This window comes from Geotrypetes seraphini, chromosome 3 (assembly GCF_902459505.1).
Source record: "Geotrypetes seraphini chromosome 3, aGeoSer1.1, whole genome shotgun sequence".
In the NCBI taxonomy this organism is placed as follows: domain Eukaryota; kingdom Metazoa; phylum Chordata; class Amphibia; order Gymnophiona; family Dermophiidae; genus Geotrypetes; species Geotrypetes seraphini.
The window spans coordinates 341002533-341025154 of NC_047086.1; the positions used below are offsets into that span (position 1 = coordinate 341002533).

General features: G+C 42.4%; 1 protein-coding gene across 2 annotated transcripts in view; it reads left to right on the forward strand.

Annotated features, from left to right (window-relative positions):
* Positions 1 to 22622, forward strand: part of SPDYA (speedy/RINGO cell cycle regulator family member A) — a 182092-nt gene that overhangs the window by 95827 nt on the left and 63643 nt on the right. For both annotated transcript variants that reach the window (XM_033935976.1, XM_033935974.1), the window contains exon 5: positions 4958 to 5129. In XM_033935976.1, coding sequence (XP_033791867.1) covers positions 4958 to 5129 — 172 coding nt within the window. The remainder of the gene's footprint in view (positions 1 to 4957; positions 5130 to 22622) is intronic.

Below are 22622 nucleotides of genomic sequence, written 5' to 3' on the forward strand. Positions count from 1 at the left end.
AGTCTGATAAAAGGGATGGAAAACCTTTCATACGCTGAGAGATTGGAGAAACTGGGTGTCTTTTCCCTGGAGAAGAGGAGACTTAGAGGGGATATGATAGAGGCTTACAAGATCATGAAGGGCATAGAGAGAGTAGAGAGGGACAGATTCTTCAAACTTTCAAAAAATAAAAGAACAAGAGGGCATTCGGAAAAGTTGAAAGGGGACAGATTCAAAACAAATGTTAGGAAGTTCTTCTTTACCCAATGTGTGGTGGACACCTGGAATGCGCTTCCAAAGGAAGTAATAGGGCAGAGTACGGTACTGGGGTTTAAGAAAGGATTGGACAATTTCCTGCTGGAAAAGGGGATAGAAGGGTATAGATAGAGGATTACTGCACAGGTCCTGGACCTTTTGGGTCACCGCGTGAGCTGGCTGCTGGGCATGATGGACCACAGGTCTGACCCAGTGGAGGCATTGCTTATGTTCTTATCTCTCTCCCTTTGTCAAGAAGCTCTGAAGGTTTGGGACTGGGCAATCCTCCACAACACCTTCCTGAAAGCTATCTACATCCAAGGGATGAAAAACTGTTTGGCGGACAAATTGAATCGTCTTCTGCAACCTCACGAATGAATACTCAATTCCTCGCCTCTTCATCACATTTTTTCGCAGTGGGGAACTCCTCAGAAAGATCTCTTTGCATTTCCCCACAACCACAAACTGCCTCAGTTCTGCTCCAGGATATATTCTCCTCATCGCCTTGAGGCATATGCTTTTCTACTGGAATGGACGAATCTCTTCTTTTATGCATTCCCTCCGTTCCCTCTCATTCTCAACACTCTTATCAAGTTGAAGAACGATCATGCCACCATGATTCTGATAGCTCCTCAGTGGCCGAGATAACCTTTGTACTCCCTTCTACTTCAACTCAGCAGCAGGGAGCCATACCTTATACCAGTTTTTCCGTCTCTGCTTACACAGAGTCAAGGATCTCTACTTCATCCAACCTGCAGTCTCTGCACCTGACAGCTTGGTACCTCTCAACATAATTTCTCTTCAGTTTTTTCAACCTGTAAGAGACATTTTAGAGGCTTCTAGAAAGCCTGCCACTAGACAATGCTACAACAAAAAATGGACTAGATTTTCTACGTGGTGCATCTCTCATGATAAGGAGCCTCAAGATTCCTCCTTATCTTCTGTTCTAGATTATTTTTGCACTTATCCACCTCTGGCCTCAAGTCTACATCGATCTGAGTCCATCTCAGTGCAATTGCTACTTTCCACCAGCCTATTGAAGGGAAACTCCTCTCTGCTCATCCGGTGGTTTCCAAATTTATGAAATGACTTTTCAATGTCAAACCTCCTGTGGTTTGGAATCTCAGTGTTGTTCTTGCTCAGTTAATGAAGCCTCCATTTGAACCAATATCTACGGGTCATCTGAAGTATCTCACTTGGAAAGTGGTATTTCTCATTGCCCTCACATCTGCTCGAAGAGTAAGTCAGTTGCAAGCATTAGTTGCTGATCCACCTTTCAGTTTTCCATCATGACAAAGTGGTCCTCCGTATTCATCCTAAATTCTTATCTAAAGTGGTTTCAGAATTTCATCTCAAACAATCCATTGTACTTCCAGTGTTTTTTCCAAAGCCTCATTCTCATCCTGGAGAATCAGCTCTTCATACTCTGGACTGTAAACGTGCTTTGGCCTTCTACCTGGACCGCACCAAACCACACAGATCTGCTCCTCAACTTTTTGTCTCCTTCGATCCGAACAAGTTGGGACATCCAGTTTCTATACCATCTCCAACTAGATAGCTGCTTGTATCTCTTTCTGCTATGCCCAGGCTAGACTGCATCTACAGAGTCGAGTCACAGCCCACAAAGTCAGAGCAATGGCGGCTTCAGTAGCTTTCCTCAGATCCACTCCTATTGAGGAAATTTGCAAGGCTGCCACCTGGTCCTCGGTTCATACCTTCACCTCTCATTATTGTCTGGATGTTTTCTCCAGACGGGATGGCCATTTTGGCCAGAGAGTATTACGAAATTTATTCTCCTAAGTTGGCAACACTCCACCATCCCATTAGCTTGGAAGTCACCCATATGTGAGAATATGCTGCTTGCTTGTCCTGGGATAAAGCACAGTTACTTACCGTAACAGTTGTTATCCAGGGACAGCAGCCAGCTATTCTCACAACCCACCCAGCTCCCCTGGTTGGCTTCTCTGCTAGCTATCTGAACTGAGGAGACTCGTCCTGTGCTGGATGGGAAGGCACTTGTGCATGCGCGGTGCGGCTGACTCGAAACTTCTGAAGTTTTCTACAAGCAATTATGCTTGCGAGGCTGTTTGCATCCAGGCTCGGTGGATGACGTTACCATATGTGAGAATAGTTGCCTGCTGTCCCTGGATAACAACTGTTACGGTAAGTAACTGTGCTTTCTTATAATTCTGTGGAAGCTTCTCAACCTGAAAGCAGGAACAGTGTAATGAAAGCTGAACTGAATGGGAACCCCTACCAAACATTGATAGACTCTGGCAGTATTGAGACTCTCTTTCTGAAAGAAATGGTAATCAAACTGTACGTACACTTTGGGCGAACTATGACATTATCATGGGTGCATGGGGACCAAAGACAGTATTTTACCACTCAGGTATCCCTCAAGATCCTAGCTGGCAAGCCCAAATGGAAATGGCAATCTTGATGTGGCTTACCTATCCAGTTGTCTTTAGAGAACATGAGGCTACTTAAACCCCACTGACAGTTCAAAAAACTGTGCTGCCCATTGAAATTAGGGGCTGCAATTGATAAGGATCCAGGATCAGGCAAAGATGAACAGGACATCGCAGACCCTATAGATCAGGGATCTCAAAGTCCCTCCTTGAGGGCCGCAATAGTTAGGTTTTCAGGATTTCCCCAATGCATATGCATTGAAAGCAGTGCATGCACATAGATCTCATGCATATTCATTGAGGAATCCTGAAAACCCGACTGGATTGCGGCCCTTAAGGAGGGACTTTGAGACCCCTGCTATAGATAGTCTGACTAGGTGGCATGGAGGAGAGTCTCTGGAGAATTTTAAGGTGGTTCAGCCAGAGGATGAAACCCTTAGAGAAGCCCAGGCCAAAGTTATAATGTTAGAAGAAAACTCTAGACCAGGGATGTCCAACCTGTGGCCCAAGGGCTGCATGCGGCCCAGTGAAGTATTTTGTGCAGCCCCGGTTGTGGGCGATGCAGTGTTTTCCTCTGCCCCTGGGTATTTACTGTCTTGCCGGCTCCTTCCTCTGTCTTGCTGCAGCGTTTGCATGTTTGTGCGGCCCCAGAAACATTTTTTTTGGCCAATGCAGCCCAGCAAAGCCAACAGGTTGGACACCCCTGCTCTAGACAATCAAAACCCTTATAAAGTAGAGGAATGGGACAATTCAGCACGGCTGTTTCAGCATGGGACAGTTTATCATGGCCCTTTCATCGTGAGCTGTTTCATCTCTTAATATTAAGACATTAAAGTCAACCTTTTACCCCGGAAGTCTACCCTCTAGACAACTTACTGTTCCAATATAAAGGGAAACCTAACGATGCACCTGATTGATCTGTGATGATTGCCCTACCCCCCCACCCACTTCAAACCTTGAAGTCACCAGATGATGCAGAGGTAGGAGAAGAAGACTGCAGATGGGTGAAGGGAAAGAAAAAAAGCACCAGTGGGGGGCAAGCTATGCCTCCTCTTTCAAACCTTGAAGTCACCAGATGATGTAAAGGCAGAAGAAGAAGACCACAGGTGGGTGAAGGGAAAGGAAAGAAGCACCAATGGGGCGAGGTGGCTTATTTCCTCCCTCTTTTTCAAACCTCGCAGCTTCAGCAAGGTAAGCGCTCGCCATTATAATGGCCATGATGAAACAGCTGTGGTTAAAAGGACATGTTGAATTGGGCTGGCTGAAACGGCCTTGCTGAACTGTCCATGCTGAAACAACCATACTGAACTGTCCTGTGCTGAAATAGCCATGCTGAACTGGCTGTGCTGAAACATCCCTGCTGAATCGTCCTAGATTTCCTCCCCCCCCAACTGCTATCTGTGCCTTAATCTGTTCTTATCTTATATTCTGAAATGCAACCTAAAATACTAATCAGGACTAAAATGCTTTTTTGTATAAAACCCTAACAGACTCTAAAGGCTACACTATTGCCTAAACTGACTTTGTTCAAAGATCAGAATACTAAACTAAAAATGTAAAAGAGAAGCCCAAGTTTACCTTTTCCCAAGTTTGAATGCCAGCAGGTAAGATATTCCAATGGAATTTTTCTTCCCCTTAGCAGATCCTCACTCAGCACCTCTTCAGGACAAGGAGCAGTTTAGGTCTCAACCCACCCACCTCCCCTAGTTGGCTTCTTAGCTTTGTTACTGAACTGATGGTTCCGTGAGCTGTCATCGGGTGGGAAGGCACCAGTATGTCCGCATTATGGGCACAGCCTAAAGATTTAATGGACAAAGCACATGGTAGTGTCTGTACTGGTTTCCGTAGATGACATCGCCCACATGTAAAAATATATGCCTGCTGTCCTCAGAGAGTACCTGCTACAGGTATCTTTGCTTTTTCTGCAGAGGGGGTGTGTCGGGGGCAGAGAGTGGATGTGTTTGCACTAATTAATTAATGCAGCTATGCTAACTAATTAGCACATGAGCTACAACCTACAAGTTAGATGACAGTATGGGCTCGCACACTGATCTTTCTTAATGGCTACATGCTAATATGAAAATTAGTGTATGGCCAGTCATACAAAAAAATAGGAGATCCACAGAGAAAAGGTGTGCTAAGTTCACTTTTTACTAGAGTTTTATAAGAGGGCCTGTAAATTTGTTATATGTTCTGATAAATCATTTGGGAGAGGACTAGAAGATAAAATGTTTTGTGTTTCTTTAAGTCTGACTGATACTAAAATTCATACTAAAGAACTTATCCCACTTGCTTTTATAATACTGCTGCAGATACTTGGCAAATACTGTAGAAGAAGATGAAGAAGAGTCCAAATATGAAATTTTTCCCTGGGCTTTAGGGAGAACCTGGAGAAAACTATTTCCCAGTTTTCTAAAAATGAGGGACCAACTGTGGTCCAGAATTGACTATAGGGCTGTTGTCAGCAGGCGCTGCTGTGAAGAGGTAAGGATGTTTCTCCTGTTTCACATGTATGCATATCTGTTTATAAGTATGTATATATAGATATCAGTTAATCAAGCCATTCTCCGGAGACAAGCAGGGGATATGCAGGCTCACTTGTTGGTGAAGTCATTTGACTGAGCCTGTGTATCGGTGCTCTCCCCTAGCTTGGTAAGCGTTTGGCTTACTGAGCATGTGCAGGATCCCTACTCCTCCTCTCCTGTCAGTTTTTTCGTCGACCATTTCTGTCAGGTCACAGAAAAAAAGAAAAAGGGAATTAGATCGAAAGCTCCCTGCACATCAACCATTTAGAACTATGTGTAGTGTACTACACTCTTCAAGCCTTCCAGCCTTGGATCCACAACAAATGTATTCTCATTGAAACAATCAGGTGACGATGTTCTATGCAAACAAGCAGGGTGGTTCGGGTTCACTTCCTCTCTGCAGAGAAGCATATTGCCTTTGGACCTATGCTCTGACACTACAGGTTCAATTGCAGGCAGTATATATTCCAAGAGAACACAGTATCCTTGCAGGCTCTTTGAGCAAGAAACTTGACACATCTCAACTCTGCCATCCTGCAATAAATTTTCCACTGCTGGGGGCTCCCATAGTGGAAATTTTTGCTTCCACGGACAATGCCAAATGTAGCAAATTTTGCTCTCTTTGACCAGCTCCCTAAGCAATTGCAAGAGACGCTTTCTCCATACACTGGGGTCAAGATCTTCTTTATGCCTTTCCTTTATTCCCACTGAATATGGTATCCCCTCTTGCTGTACTTTCTGTATGCCCCCCCCCTTTCCATTAGGGAGCCATCCAGTTCTTCTCTCGCAGCAGAACGGACAGTTGTTACATCCCAATCTCTGCAGTCTCAGTCTGACAGCTTGGAAATTGAAACCTCAGTCCTGACACATCTACCACTTTCTCAACAGGTAAAGACGATCCTTCTAGATGCATGACGCTCTTCTACTATGAAGTCTTACCAATCAAAATGGACACGTTTTTCAATCTGGGTGAAAAATCTCCAGCAAGATCCTTTTCATTGTTCAGTTGACTATATTTTATCATATCTTTTGCACTTGTCAGATTCTGGCCTCAAATCTAACTGTCAAATATCATTTAGCAGCTGTCTCAGCCTACCATTCCTTGGTACGTGGTAAACCAGTTTCCCATCATCCTCTGGTTTCCCGTTTTCTCAGAGGTCTTTGTAATCTTAGGCCTCCACTTTGAGACCCTTCTCCAGTATGGGATCTTAATTTGGTTTTAAATCAGTTAATGCAGCTCCCCTTTACACCTTTAGGGTCTGCTTCCCTTCCTTTTCTTACCTGGAAGACAATCTTTCTCACAGCCTTGACTTCAGTCAGTAGGGTTAGTGAACTTCAAGCACTAGTTACCTGTTATCATTACCTATGATTTTTTTCCGGATAGAGTGCAACTATGGACTCATCCCAAATTCCTCCCTAAGGTGGTCACGGATTTTCATCTAAACCAAACTATAACTTTACCATCGGTTTTTCCTTTTCCACATTCATCTACAACAGAAGTCTCTCCACACCCTATACTGCAGAAGAGCATTACTCTTTTACCTCAAAGCAACTGATCAGTTATGCCAATCAACTCAACTTTTCATCTTCTACAATCTGGCTACTAAATGAACTCTCTCCTCTTGGATAGCACACTGTGTCAATTTTTGCTATGCAAATGCACAGATTCCACCACCGGGTTCAATTGGAGTCCATAAACTATGAGCTACAGCATCTTCCATTGCAAATTTAAGAGATATTCCCATTCAGGATATCTGCAAGGCTGCAACTTGGTCCTCACTGCACACTTTTACAAAGCCTTACTGTCTTACTTGGAGCAGAGCTTTGCTTAGGATCTGCGTTTTGGTCAATCAGTCTTACGGAACCTATTTGCATTGTAATTAGTTGCTCCATCACCCATCTATATGTTTTCAGATTAGGACTCACCAAGTGTGCCTGCATATCCCCTGCTTGTCTCCGGAGAAAGCAGTTGCTTATCTGTAACAGGTGTTCTCTGTAGACAGCAGGAGAATGCAGCCACCTTTATCTGCCCTCCAATCCCCTCATCACCTTCCTGTTTATAGCGAGAGACATACTGACAGGAGAGGGGTGGGGCTCTAGGTGTAGGGACTCCTGCACATGCCCCGTAAGCTAAAAGCTTACCTAGCTAGGGGAGAGCACTGATACACAGGCTCAGTCAGATGACTTCACCAACAAGTTTGGCTGCATTCCCCTGCTGTCTACGGAGAACAGCTGTTACAGGTAAGCAACTTTGCTTTACATGATGATATATTCAAATAAGTAGTATGAAAAGACAAATTGTGGGTATCAAAGTGCATTCATATTTATTTGCAAAATTTGCTATCATTTTTCCTTTTTTTTAAATATCAGTTCCAAGTGTCAAAACAAATTTTTTTAAAAATTCTTTCTTTATTGAAATTTCAATTTTTTCATGATCAATGCAATCATTTAAGATTAATAGCATCAACAAACCAGAAAAAGAAAAATAATAAAAAAAATGAGGACATAACAAATTTTCTTTATACTGTTAGGTAGTCCACAATTAAGGGGAGATAGCTGAAGAATATAACGGAGATTAAATAATCACAACATATTAAAGGAAAAAAGATGGCGAAACCTGAAAAAGGCTTAGTCATTTAACTGCGAAGATTAGACTTGTACTTCAACTGGGGTACTAGCAGATTTAACCTCTTTACCTAAAATAAATGTGGATAACTGAATATTAAAAAAAAAATTAACTCCTCGAAAATTAACCATGCAAATGTAGCTCCTAGTTTTAAGACCTGAGGTTGCAAAAGTAGGAATTGTTTCCTCTTCTGGATTATTCTTGATACATCCAGGGAGGGGCTTTGTTAAGATGGTGCCCTGAATGAACCTGGCAGAATGCCACCATATCTTTTACCATCTTTTTGATGGTGGAAAGGAAATCTAAGACCAGGGTTTTTCCATCTGAACCTGGGTCTGCAACACCATTACCTGTTCCAATTGATGTTTTCATCGAGCGAAGGACTAGAAGAACTCAGGATGAGAAGTTCTCTGATGGAGGTGGAAGTCAGACAGAGAACTTCAGAACTTCCCTCGAGGCTATTAGTCTCTCTCCTGAGAAGCGAAGATCGCCAGAACAGCCGTTTTCCTGACCAGTATCATTAGATGCAGGGAACGAGGAGAGCGATGCAGCAATGTCTGTGGGCTATGAGGAGGGAGCAGACCTTGCAGTGCAAAGGTTCTTCGTTGTCCCAGCATTACAGCTGCCATAGAGCGATGTTTTGGAGTCGGCTGGGGAACTACAAGAATTACCTTACTCTAACATCTCCAGGTACTGAGGAAACTAAAGAATTAAGTTCTACTTTTTCAATACCTCCCTTGAAAAAACCTACAGTTATCGACCTGAATTCAATATGGGAAGCTATTTCTCTATTACAATCTTCTCTGGAGGCTCAGGTACAGACATTATTCCAAGGCAAGCAGGCAGCATATTCTCACACATGGGTATGGACACTTGAAAAGTGAATCGCAACTTTAAATTTAGAAAGTTCGCGATCAGCCCGCACCGCGCATGCCCGAGTGCTATCCCGCCCGACGTAGGCGTGCGGTCCCTTCAGTTTCTTAGATTTTGCGGAGCTAAGAAGTTGCGTTCAACCTTCGTTGAAATTTTTTTTCTATTTCACTGCCTTCCCGCTCTCGTGGTTTGTGACTTTTTGTCACTCTTGTTTCTTTTTCTCCCTTAAAAAAAAAACCCCATGAGAAAAATCTTTTTTTCTTTTGCCGTAGCAGGTCTTCAACCCAGCGGGGCCTTCTGAATTTTTGTTACCATCTAATTCGATTTTTCAATGGCGGTCTTTCTGTTCATGTCCCGCCCACCAACAGGTTCCATGAAGTGCGGTCGCTGTGCTCGGACTAGCTCTCTCACCGAATCTCACCGCTGGTATCTCCAGTGTCTGGGAACTGAACATTTCCTGAAACTTGTTCTTGCTGCTCTTCTCTCCAGAAGCGCACCTTGAAGAACCGATTGCTTCAGCAGAAACAACTTTTCGGCGCCGCAATGAAAGCGGAGGCAACTTCATCTCTGACACCGTCCATGCCGACCACGACCGCACCAACTAAGACAACACAGAGATCTTCAACCACGGTGGATCCACTAACTTTAACTCCAGTGTCGCAGTTCACCATGTCTCTGGGTAAGCCAGCTAAGAAGCCTTCCACTACCCCCTCTGGGATGCAGGTCAAAGCTGCAGTGAGTCAAGTCCTGCCAACCTCGCATAAGTCCCGTAAGCGCACGGCTCCGATATCAGTGAATGTCTTTTCGGCTTCATCATCCCCGGACTGTGTTGAGTAAACACCCATACTGGCCAAAAAGAAGCAAACGGTACCGGCGCTCTCCCTTAAGCAGAAGATTGACAACCTGCTTCGGGAGGAATTAGGGGAGCACTTTCACCTCTTGGTGCCGGCCTAGCTATTGTCAAGCCCGGCACCGACTCCAGGAACTGATCCAATATGAGTTGCTCATGGCACCAACCACTCCTTTGATTGCTACTCCACCGGTGCGGACATCCTCGACACAGGAGTCGAGCATTCCACCACTTCAGCACCGGTCCTCCTCAGCTACGTCGCGGGAGGCTACTCGGCACAGTCAGGTACAGTCTCTTGTAAGACTAAAGACAATACAAAATTGGCTAACACACCTAGTCCTTGGGGAAAAAAAGTCTAAGGAGATGGGGCAAATCTATAATTAAATAAATAATGGACATCAGTATGAGCCCTTCATAAGTGAATGAACGTGGACCTCTGGCTCAGGCAATTTCTCAAAAGGTGACCAGCACCAGACCGCAGTCTAAATGAGAATAGCCTCATACATCATATAGTCCATAAGTGCCAAAAACGAAATTCAACACACTCCCAAAACCAAATAGACTTTTTTACACCAAGGAAAAGGGGTTAAAAGGGCATAACACATACATACTCTCCCTGAAAACATACCTTGTGAATAAAAGCTTTCCTAATGCATACGACAATAAATATAATAAAAACTATAAATATGCTAGACCCTATGGTAAACATATAAGATATAACAGTGTCTGTGTGTAAAGTGCACAAAAGAAAAATAAATAAGTACCTGATAGATAATTCTAAAAAGAATACAAAGTGCAAAGTGCTTCATGAGATACAAAATATATGGCAAGAATGAGACATAAAGTGCAAATGCAAAAAATCCCACTAGAAATACCTAATTAAGGTTATATCATACTCAAAGTGGGAGTGCAACCTGTAGCACCATAAAAGACAGTATAAATATAAATATAAAGTGCAAATACAGGTTCTCACTAACAATCCATAATTGAGGTCTTGTCATATAAAGTGCAAGTGCAATTCCTCACTGACCATACATAATGTAAATGATAACAATTAAAGTTCATGAGCTAAAAAGCACGACAAACACACACACACACACTCATCAAGCAAAAGTGATGAGTAATAAATACGTAACTTCAAATGCTAAACACACACATATACAGACACACACCGGCTCGGATAGAGCCCAATCAAAAATATCCTAACATATCATAACTTTAAGAGTCACTATGTCATAACTTTAAGAGTCACTGATGAATATCACCCCTCTATGAATCACCACTCGACAGAGCTCCGTTTCGCCACTTCGTCAGGAGCAGAGATTAATTTGGAAAAATATATATAAAGTAGGTGAAAAACCGACATAGACTGTTAAGTCTGTCGGTAGGAAAAATCTGCTCCTGATGAAGAGGCGAAACGGAGCTCTGTCGAGTGGTGATTCATAGAGGGGTGATATTCATCAGTGACTCTTAAAGTTATGACATAGTGACTCTTAAAGTTATGATATGTTAGGATATTTTTGATTGGGCTCTATCCGAGCCGGTGTGTGTCTGTATATGTGTGAGTGTTTATCGCAGTATGTAAGAAATCCTTTTCTTCTTGACTGAGTCCATTTAGAAACGTCCGGATAAATATATATTCTTTCTCCCAAATAAGAGACTTGCTTCAAATTATAATAGAGCCTCAAAATCAGATCTTTATCCTGATAAAATACCAAGGAAACTATTAATGTGGCTCATCCTGACAATTCAGTATCTGATGACTCCAAGACTGCTGATAGTTCTTGTTCTGACGTTGTGTTCATTTCTTTTATAGTCCTTTAAAGGTAATGAATCTTTTGCAAGGATGGTAAATTCACTTCTGGGATTTTCAATATAGAAATTAGAAAATCTTAGAAAATCTCTGGGAGCTTTAAATTTAGGTGCAGGAAAATTCAGCATCCATTTTTTTTTCATCTTTTTTGATTTTCCAAACTTCAGTAGTACAATGAAACATATAATAGTACAAAAAAAGCACATTCAACTTACAAGTATTTATAACCAACCATTTTCTCCCACCGACCCACCCCACCCAATGATTCTTCAATAAAATACAAAAACATAGGGCTCCTTTTATCAAGCCGCGCTAGCGGGGTTAGCGTGTCGGACATTTCATCACACGCTAACCCCAGCAGCTGGCTAAAAAACTAACACCTGCTCAATGCAGGCGTTAGCGGCTAGCGCGGCAGGCGGTTTAATGCGCGGTATTACGTGCGTTAAACCCCTACCGCAGCTTGATAAAAGGACCCCATAGATTATCACAAAACCTTACCATATTCTAATTCTAATTAATATCCTCCCATCCTTCCACTCACCCCAAGTGCAAATATTCAAAGAACAAAATTAAGACAGAAATATTCCCCCCCTCCCCACTACCCTGTATGTGTATGAAAACAAACAAAAACTGACTCCTAATCAAAGACCTACTATAGTGAAGAAATGTAAGATGTCAATGGGCCCCAAACCAATTTAAATTAATTACTGTGCCCCAAACTATCAGCATTCATTCTTTCATATCTATAGCTGGAGCACAGATTTGCCCACCAGAAAGGGAAATTTAAACGATCATAATTCTTCCAATTTTGGGTTATCATCTTAATACTGCTGCCCGATTCACAATTCAAATCGATTCACAAATAAAAATCGACCTCCACCCCCCTAGCCTCCCGCGCATCCATTTACCTAATTTCAGCAGCCTGCAGAGAGGATCACAGGTGCTAGCGACATTTGCAAGCTGCCATAAGCCTTCGGAGCTGTTTCCTCTGCCACGATATTGCCTCTGACATCAGAGGAGGGGCGGGACCGCGGCAGAGGGAGGACAGCTCCAAAGACCTATGGCAGCATGCAAAGATCTCTAGCACCGGCGATCCTCTCTGCAGGCTGCTGAAATTAGGTAAATGGATGTGCAGGAGGTCAGGGGGAACACGCAGGCCTTCCCGGGTGGTGTGCAGTCCTTCGGGGGTGGGTGCAGTCCTTCGGGGGGTGCTGGTACAGGCCTTCAGAGGGGACAGGCCTTCAAGGGGGGAACAGGCTTTCAGGGGTGGTGGCACAGGCCTTCAGGGATGGTGGCAGAGGCCTTCAGGGGGGACAGGAAGGCCTTCAAGGGTGGGGTGCAGTTATTTGGGGGTGCTTGTACAAGCCTTCAGTGGGGACAGGCAGGCCTTCAGGGGTGGGCTGCAGGCCTTCGGGGGGTGCAGGCCTTCGGGGAGTGCAGGCCTTCAGGGGGGTGCAGGCCTTTAGTGGGGTGCAGGCCTTCAAGGGGGGTGCAGACCTTCAAGGGGGGGACAGGCCTTCAGGGGTAGTAGCACAGGCCTTCAGGAGGGACAGGCAGGCCTTCAGGGGTGGGGTGCAGGTCTTCGGGGGGACAGACCTTCAGGAGAGGGGGCCCTGGTGTAGAAGTACACGGAAGGAGGGAGGGAAGGGGGGGTTCAAAGAGACGTGCATATGCCAGACTTTGGGGGGAAGAAATAATGGGTCTAAAAACAGAGGAGAGGGAGAGAGATGGTGGACAATTGGATTTACGGAGGGAAAGAACAGAAAGGGAGAGAAGTTGGACACAAGGGTTGGTGTGGAGGGGGGATAGAGATACTGGATAGGAGGGTAGTTGGGAAAAGAAAGGGAGAGATGGTGGACCCTGGGGTGGTGGGGAAGGAGGGAAAGATGCTGGATGAAAGGGTAGTTGAGAAAAGGTGGATCTGTGGATGGAGATGAAAAAAAGGAAAGATGCTAGACCTCTGGGGGAGGGAAGGGAAATGGAAGGGGAGGACGGAGATAGAAGATGGATGGTTATCACGTAGAAAGAAGAAAGAAGGAGACCCTGGCAAGCAAGTTATCAGAAGACAACCAGAGCTGAGACCAACAAGATTTGAATAATGACCAGATAACAAAAGATAGAAAAAATAATTTTATTTTCTGTTTTGTGATTACAATATGTCAGATTTGAAACATGTATCATGCCAGAGCTGTTGTTAGACCGCAAACATGAGCTAGGATTTAACAGAGAGGAAAAATCTTTTTTGTTTATTTTGTTTACACCATAGTGCCAGTGTGATTAGGAGAAGGCAAAGGGGGTGAAGAGGCTATAAAAGGGGTGAAGAGACTATAAAATAAACCCACCAGGATGTTTGAAAAAAAAAAAAAAAAAAAAAAACCACCCAATTGGGCAGGAAAATCGAATTGAATCGAAAAATTGATTCATAGGCTGAATCGAATCAAAATTTTTTTTTCCTGAATTGGGCAGCACTAATCCTTAAGTTTAAACTCCTATTTTGATTTTCCAGATTTTCAATCTTCCGGAGAAGAAAAACTTTGTCCATTGCTTGTTGTTTAGTAACAGTTTTTATCTCCACTATGGACTTTTGAATTTCCCCGATTTGCTTTGTATGATCTTGAATGTCTGTCTCAAATTGTATAACTTTAGTTGAAACATTAGCCATAAGAGAAATAAATCCCATACATACCAACTGTAAGTTCTCAATAACTCTCCAAAGTGAGTCCAGAGTAACCACTGCCGGTTTTTATGAGCGACTTGAGCTACACTAGACCGGACTGCCTGTGGAGAGTCGTGTTCACAAAGTCCGAGCTATGGCAGCTTCTGTTGCTTTCCTCAGATCCATTCCTATTGAGGAAATCTGTAAGGCTGCCACCTGGTCGAGTTCATACATTCACTTCACATTACTGTCTGGAAACTTTTTCCAGATGGGATGGGCACATCGTCTAGTCAGTATTACAAAATTTGTTTTCTTAAAAGCCAACGCTCCCTTCATCCCATTCTAGTTAGCTTGGAGGTCACCCATGTGTGAAAATAAGCTGCCTGCTTGTCCTGAGCTAAAGCACAGTTACTTACCGTAACAGGTGTTATCCAGGGACAGCAGGCAGATATTCTCATAACCCTCCCACCTCCGCTGGTTGGCTTCTTAGCTGGTTTATCTTAACTGAAGGTATCACGCGCCTATGTCGGGCGGGAAGGCACTCGCACATGTGCGGTGCGGTGCTGGCTGATTGTGAACTTTCTAAATTTAATGTTGCAATTCGTTATTCAAGTGTCCGTACCGGGGCTCCGTCAGTGACGTCACCCATGTGTGAGAATATCTGCCTGCTGTCCCTGGATAACTGTGCTTTATCTGTCCATTGCACTGGAATGTTATCAGAATTTTCAAAATTGCAAGAAAGAGTGGTAAAATTAGAACATAAAACTTTGGATCAAGAAAATAAATTAGAAGTATTGGGAGTACAAAATCAGCTCCTAATAAAAGATAATGGGAATATTAATCTTTTGGAAATATTGGAAAATGCAACAAAACGACAAAACCTCAGACTAATTAATTTTCCTAAAATGCTTACTATTTCCCCACTTGAAAATTCCAGAAACATCTTATCCATCTATCTCAAAGATTTTCAATCTCCCAATGGGAAAGAAAAAATCACAAGAAGCCCAGCAAGGTCTCGTAATAGAAAGTCTAGACTTGACAAACATGTTAGAGAGATCAGATGTGGAACTGGTTGCAGCGGTTACATTGTTTGTCCAGTTGGCATTGGACTGGGATAGAGACTGGCTGTTAAAAATGTTCTTTAAACATCAGGATAAACTATGAGCCAAAAAAATTAGAATGTATCCGGGTGTATCAAAAATTGAAACACCCATACTGCTTTAACTTTAACCCTGGATAACATTGGCTGCGTGCTATCTCCTAAACAATGGAGATTCAACTCCAACCTCCTATGTGAAATAGAATTCAAGGAAAATGTTATTAAGGCCATTGACAAATTTTTCCAATGTAACAATCTGGATAACTGGATAACACCAACTGGATAACGACATGGAATGCCTTTAAAGTCTACATTCGTGGTGTGATTATTTCACTTAACTCCATAATTAGAAAATCACAGGCTGAGGCAATTAAAACACTGGAATTGGACATCAAAGCCAAATAACTTGAACATCAAATGGACATTATGAATGTTAATACTCTGATAGATCTTCAAAAATTTCGATTTCAACACAATGACATCTTTCGGAAAAGGGTTGCTCATTCTGTTTTTATTGCAGAGGCAAACTATTATTCCGATAACAAGTCAGGTCACTTTCTTGCATCATACTTGCAAAATAAAAGTGAAAAGAAACCTATTACCAAGCTAGTTTCTTCTACAGGTGACACTATCTCTACAACTCCAGAGATCTTGCACGAATTTAAAAAGTACTACGGAAAATTATACTCCTCTGAGTTAGCTAACATTGCAACTTCATATAAGTTTTTGGACGGAATTGATCTTTCACCTTTACCCTTTGCATGTCAAGATCAGCTCACCTTTCCCATCACGCAAAGCGAGATCCTTGATACAATCCTTGATACAATGGCCAAAAATAAATCACTGGGTCCACATGGTTTCACAACGGAATTTTATCAATCTTTTAAAAGTGTATTAGCACCATACATGCAACAGTTTTTTGCTAATCTGATAATCACAAGGATCTGCCTCTGGAACTTTCACGGAAGCAACCATTATTGTTATTCCTAAACCCGGAAAAGATCCCCAGCATGTCACCAATTACAGGCCGCTTTCCATGATTAACGTAGATGACAAGATATATGCTGAGATCTTGGCGACTAGACTACAATCTGTTATAATATATCTGATTACTACAGATAAAACTGGGTTCATCAATGGTAGACATTCCTTCAATAATTCCCGTACATTACTAAACATAAGAACTGCCATCACCGGATCAGAACCTGGGTCCATCAAGTCCGGTGATCCGCTCACGTGCGACCTGGCGAAAACTTAGTCACTGGTGTCCCTCTATTTGCCTTCCGAGGAGATGTGCATCTAACTTGCCCTTAAATCCTAGAATGGTGAGTTCCGCAGCAATCTCCACCAGGAGAGCGTTCCAGGTGTCCACCACCCCGCTGTGTGAAGCAGAACTTCCTGGCATTTGTCCTGGGCTTGTCCCCTCTCAGCTTCAGTCCATAACCTTTTGTCCTAGTCACATTTGACATTGTAAATAACGTTTTGTCCTGCACTATCTTGTCAATTCCTTTTATTATTTTAAAAGTCTCAATCATATCCCCTCGCAGTCTCCTCTTCTCAAGGGAGAACAGTCCCAGTTTTCCAAGCCGTTCTCCGTAGCTCAAGTTCTCCATACCTTTTACCAGCTTCGTTGCTCGCCTCTGCACCCTCTTGAGCAGTTTTATATCCTTCTTTAGATAAGGAGACCAGTGTTGGACACAGTATTCCAAGTGTGGTCTGACCAATGCTCAATAAAGCGGCATTATGACACCCTCTGATCTACTCGTGATTCCCTTCTTTATCATGCCCAACATTCTATTGGCCTTCTTTGCCGCCGCTGCACATTGTGCTGATGGTTTCAGGGTCCTATCTATCAGTACCCCCAGGTCCTTTTCTCGCTCACTCTTACTCAGAGTTGCACCTGACATGGTGTACTCATGCTCCTTGTTCTTTCTGCCCAAATGCATCACTTTGCACTTTTCCACATTAAATTTCATCTGCCATTTCTCTGCCCATCTCTCCAACTGGCTCAAGTCTCTCTGTAGTTCCTCGCCGTCCTTTTGTGATCTGATTGTCCGACATAGCTTTGTATCGTCTGCAAATTTAATGATATCACTAGACGTTCCTTCTTCTAGATCATTGATGAAAATATTAAATAAGATGGGCCCAAGAACCAAACCCTGGGGCACACCGCTAGTCACTTTCTCCCAGTCTGAGAGCTTCCCATTTATGCCTACCCTCTGCATTCTGTTTTCCAGCCATTTGCCTATCCACCTTAGTATGTCCCCCTCTATTCCGTGGCTTTGTAATTTCCTGAGAAGTCTTTCGTGTGGAACTTTGTCAAACGCTTTCTGGAAGTCTAGGTATATTACGTCCACTGGTTCCCCGTTATCGATAGATTTGTTTACAGTTTCAAAGAATTGTAGTAAATTTGTCAAACATGACTTCCCTTTCCTGAAGCCGTGTTGACTGGCTCTCATCAGGTCGTGTGCATCCAAGTGCCGGACTATGCTATCTTTAATCAGTGTTTCAACCATCTTTCCAGGGACAGACATAAGACTTACCGGTCTGTAGTTGCCCGGTTCTCCTCTTGACCCTTTTTTGAAAATCGGGGTGACGTTCGCTATCTTCCAGTCGTCCGGTATCTGTCCAGTTTTGATTGACAGGTTGGCAAGGTTTTGCAGTAGTTTACCGATTTCCACCTTCAGCTCCTTTAATACTCTCGGGTGAATTCCATCCGGTCCAGGGGACTTGTCGCTTTTAAGTTTGTCGATCAGGTAGTATATCTGGTCCAAATCCACTTCTAATGTGGTGAGGCTGTCCTCTATTTCTCCCTTGAACACTTTCACTGTTTCAGGTATTGATGTAATGTCCTCCTTCGTAAAGACAGACACAAAGAAGGAGTTTAGTCTATCTGCAATTTGTTTGTCTTCTTTGATGGCCCCTTTTCTTCCCTGGTCGTCCAGCGGACTCACTGCCTCCTTTGCAGGTTTTTTTCCCTTTTACGTATCTAAAAAAGGGCTTGAAGTTTTTGGCCTCTTGCGCTATTTTCTCCTCATAGACCTTTTTGGCATCCCTCACCGCCTTGTGAAATTTCTTCTGGTCGTTTTTGTGGCTGTTCCAGGCCAAATTATGTAATATAGTAAGTGAAAGCAATCGGCAGGATAGTATGATGCAGGATCTGCTTACGTTGGAAAACTGGTCCTCGACATGGCAGCTGGGCTTCAGCACTAAGAAATGTAAGGTCATGCATCTCGGCAGCGGTAATCCATGCAAAACTTACACCTTAAATGGAGAAACATTAGCTACGACTTCAGAAGAACGAGACTTGGGAGTTATCATCAGTGCAGACATGAAGGCTGCCAAACAAGTAGAGAAGGCCTCATCCAAGGCAAGGCAAATGATGGGATGTATCAATAGAAGCTTCGTCAGCCGCAAACCTGAAGTCATAATGCCACTGTACAGAACCATGGTGAGACCTCATCTGGAATACTGTGTGCAATTCTGGAGGTCACATTACCGTAAAGACGTGCTTAGAGTTGAGTCGGTTCAGCGGACGGCCACTAGGATGATCTCTGGGCTCAAGGGTCTCTCGTATGAAGAAAGACTAAATAAATTGCAGCTCTACACTCTAAAGGAACGCAGGGAAAGGGGGGGACATGATTGAGACATTTAAATACATCACAGGACGTGTCGAAGGGGAAGACGACATCTTCTTTCTCAAAGGACCCTCGGTCACAAGGGGACACCCGCTCAAACTCAGAGGAGGGAAATTTAATGGTGACACCAGAAAGTATTTCTTCACAGAAAGAGTAGTAGATCACTGGAACAAGCTTCCAGTGCAGGTGATCAAGGCCACCAGCGTGCTTGACTTTAAGAATAAATGGGACATCCACGTGGGATCCTTACGAGGGTCGAGATAAGGAACTAGGACATTAGCACTCAGACTTAATGGGGTGGGTCAGTAGAGTGGGCAGACTTGATGGGCTATAGCCCTTTTCTGCTGTCATCTTTCTATGTTTCTATGTTTGCGTTTCCATTTTTTAAATGAGTCCTTCTTTTCTCTTACGGCATCCTTCACCTCTTTAGTAAGCCATGCTGGTTCTCCCTTGCTTTTATTTTTCCATCCTTTGGATATCTGCGGAATATAGAGATTTTGTGCTTCTGTGATAGTATTTTTCAGTAGGGACCATGCCTGATCCACCGATTTAATTGCGTTCATCCTTTTCTTGAGCCGTTTTTTTTTACCATGGCTCTCATGCTATCTTATCTTCCTTTTTTAAAGTTGAGGGTTGTGGTTAAGGTTTTGATACGTTTCCCCTTCCTGATGTCGAGTTTAAAGTTGATCATGGGACTGTCGGACAAGTCTCTGCCCTGAAGAAACTAAAATCTTGTTAAAATGTTTATTTTATTTTTATTTTTCCTCTAACTCTACTTTTCACTTCTCTATTACCCTCCAGGTACTTTAGTTAGATTGTGAGCCTTCGGGACAGTAAGGGAATTTTTCAAGTACCTTTCCTATTTCTAATCTTAATGTATATTTTCTGTAAACCGCTTAGAACCTAACGGATGTAGCGGTATATAAGAAATAAATTACATTACATTACATTACATCATGTTGTGATCGCTCATTCCTAGTGAGACCGTGACTTCTACTTCTTTAGTCTGACCAGTAATGCCATTTAGTACCAAGTCCAGGGTGGCATTCCCTCTCATCAGCTCTGCCACCATTTGATCTAGGAAGCAGTCCCCTACCATTTCCAGGAACTTTATTTCTTTGCTGCAGTTTGAGGTTCCCAGGTTCAATCTATCCCTGGAAAGTTAAAGTCTCCCATGATCATTACATTGCTTGTCTTACATCCTTGTTTGATTTCCTCTATCATTTCTGAGTCTGTCTCCTCCGACTGTCCTGTCGGTCGATAATAAAGGCCAATTTTTGTGTCTGTACCATTGTGTCTAGGAATCTTAATCCAGAGGGACTCCAACTTCTCATAATTGCAGCCTCCCAATCGTCTGCTCAAAAGCTATCATTAATAGGCTTAGATGGCGAAAAGGCGTTCGATAGAGTGGAATAGCTCTTTATCAATGCTACTTTAGATAAATTTAACATACCTTGAACAAGAATATGTATAAATGATCACATTTCTGATACATTTAAGCCTACCAGATGCACACATCAAGGTTGTCCACTGTCTCCATTACTCTTTAACTTAGCGTTGGAGCCATTATTGCTGGCCATAAGAGCGAAGTTGGATATCCAAGGATTCAAGCACAGAGATGGTGAAATCAAACTCTCTCCATACGCAGATGACATCATGTTTTACGTCATACCTGATTCTATTCCTTATGTCATTGAAGTAATTAACCAATATGCACAGGTCTCTGGATATAAACTGAATACGACTAAGTCCGATATTATGCCTCTAAACTGCGCTGAAGACAACAAAACATAGAATCCTATGGTTTCATCTGGAATGGAGACAGTGGACTGGAATACTTCCAGTGGAGAAACTGATATACATAGGCCTTTTAATAGGTCCAATTCTGGAAGACACTGAACAGCTAAATACTGAGTACCTATTAACACTAATAAAAGAACTAACACACCAATGGTCACCATTAAAAATCACCTGATGGGGGAGGATAGCTACAGTTAAAATGATAATCTAACCCAAAATCAATTATGTATTAAGCATGTTACCTTATCTTCTGCACAAAAAAATTTACCATGACATTGAACAAGCATTGAGCAAATTTCTATGGAAAAACAGCCGCCCCAGGATTACAATGCACAAACTTAAGAATGATAAAATGAATGGTGGAGTCAACTTCCTGATTTCTTCAAATACCATCAGGCATTTATAATGTGTCAGGGATCGGCATGGATTCTTAATAAAACCATGGTTGATCCCCCCCCCCCTCGTAGCTCTCACTGGAAAAAGTATTCTGGGGACTAACACCCTTGGCATCACCTTGGCAATATCCCCTTCATTTAAACAATTTAATAGTATCATTCGCTTAACTAATGCTGTGCTTCAACAATTCAATCGCATAATGAAGATTAAATGGAAAGATACATCTATGATTTCATTATGGAATAATGATATCTTTTAAAATTCAAAATACTACCTTGGATTGGTCTATATGGCATAAATGTGGGATATGGTCTCTGCAAGACCTCCTGAATCATAATAAATGCTTAACCTTTGAAGAAGTGTGCATTAATTATGGTCTTCCTGCCAGTCAATATTCTAGATGGCTCCAACTAAAACAGTATTAGTGAAAAGTATATAGATCTTCAAAATCTAATGGCCACATCTAATCTGCTTATGCAAGTTATCACTATCGCCCCTTTCAAGGGTGTTGCTTTTAAATGGTATGCAATACTGCGACAGACATCTACAGTACATATATCACAGCTCATGAAAGCCTGGCATACTGATTTGGAAATAGTTGCTGAGGATGAGTTATGGCAGGTAGTGTGGACTAGAGCAAAGTCCATTTGATCAGCTTCGGTCCTTCAATCGATGTACTTGCTGTTGCATCAATCCCACTGGACCCCATAGAAAATCACTAAACTCTCTTGTACTGTCTCCAATCTATGCTGGTCCTGTAAGAAATTGTATTGGGACAGAGTCTGGAACACCATCTCTTCTAAATTGAACATCCATGAACCCTTACACCTCAAAATCATTATTCTAGGACTAAAAGGACTGAAACACTCCCTATCTGAACATAACGCACGCTTATTCAACATCTTTCTATTCTTGGCCATTAAAAACATCTTGCACTGTTGGAAGGACCTATCAAAAGTGGAATATATGGCATGGTGGAACACAGTTTGTATAACCATCAAATTTGAAAGCGGGAAAACATAATGCTACTAATTCATTTCTCAAAATATGGAGCCCTGTTCAAACATACTGTACTTTAGACCATTGACACACAGTATTTTTGGATAGCTTAATTTATTTCATATGGTGATACTCGCTGAGAATCTCTTCCATTCTTTGCATGAGCAATGTCAACAAAATGTGTACTGAATTGTTATATCTGTTTCACATGAGATATCTGGTTGTATTGTATTGACTTTTTTACGTTAATTTCTTCATATACTCGGCTTAGCTTGTACATCTGGAATGTATCATGTCCTAATCAATATTTGTATATTTGGTTCTTTCTCTATATGTTATTATAAATTTAATTAAAAAAAAAAAAAAAAAAATATATATATATATATATATAAAAATTTAAACAAAATTTTTTATGCTTTTTTTATGTAACACTTCCAACATTGATCATAATGCAATCAATAAATATCAACAGCTCAGCAGAATGTCCTTTGTTGTTCCCCCTTTTGAGGACACGCAGGTTATCATTGTCTTTTGTGTGGGTGATGTCATCCGTTGGAGTTCTTGTATAGAAATCACTCTCCAGCTTCTGTACTTAGTTTTGAAGAGTGTTGTTCTAAGCATGCCTTCCAACTTTGCCATCAAGTAGACCATCTCCAAACTATCTCAGCCAGGCAAATGATGTTTCTTCTGGGCCATATGGCA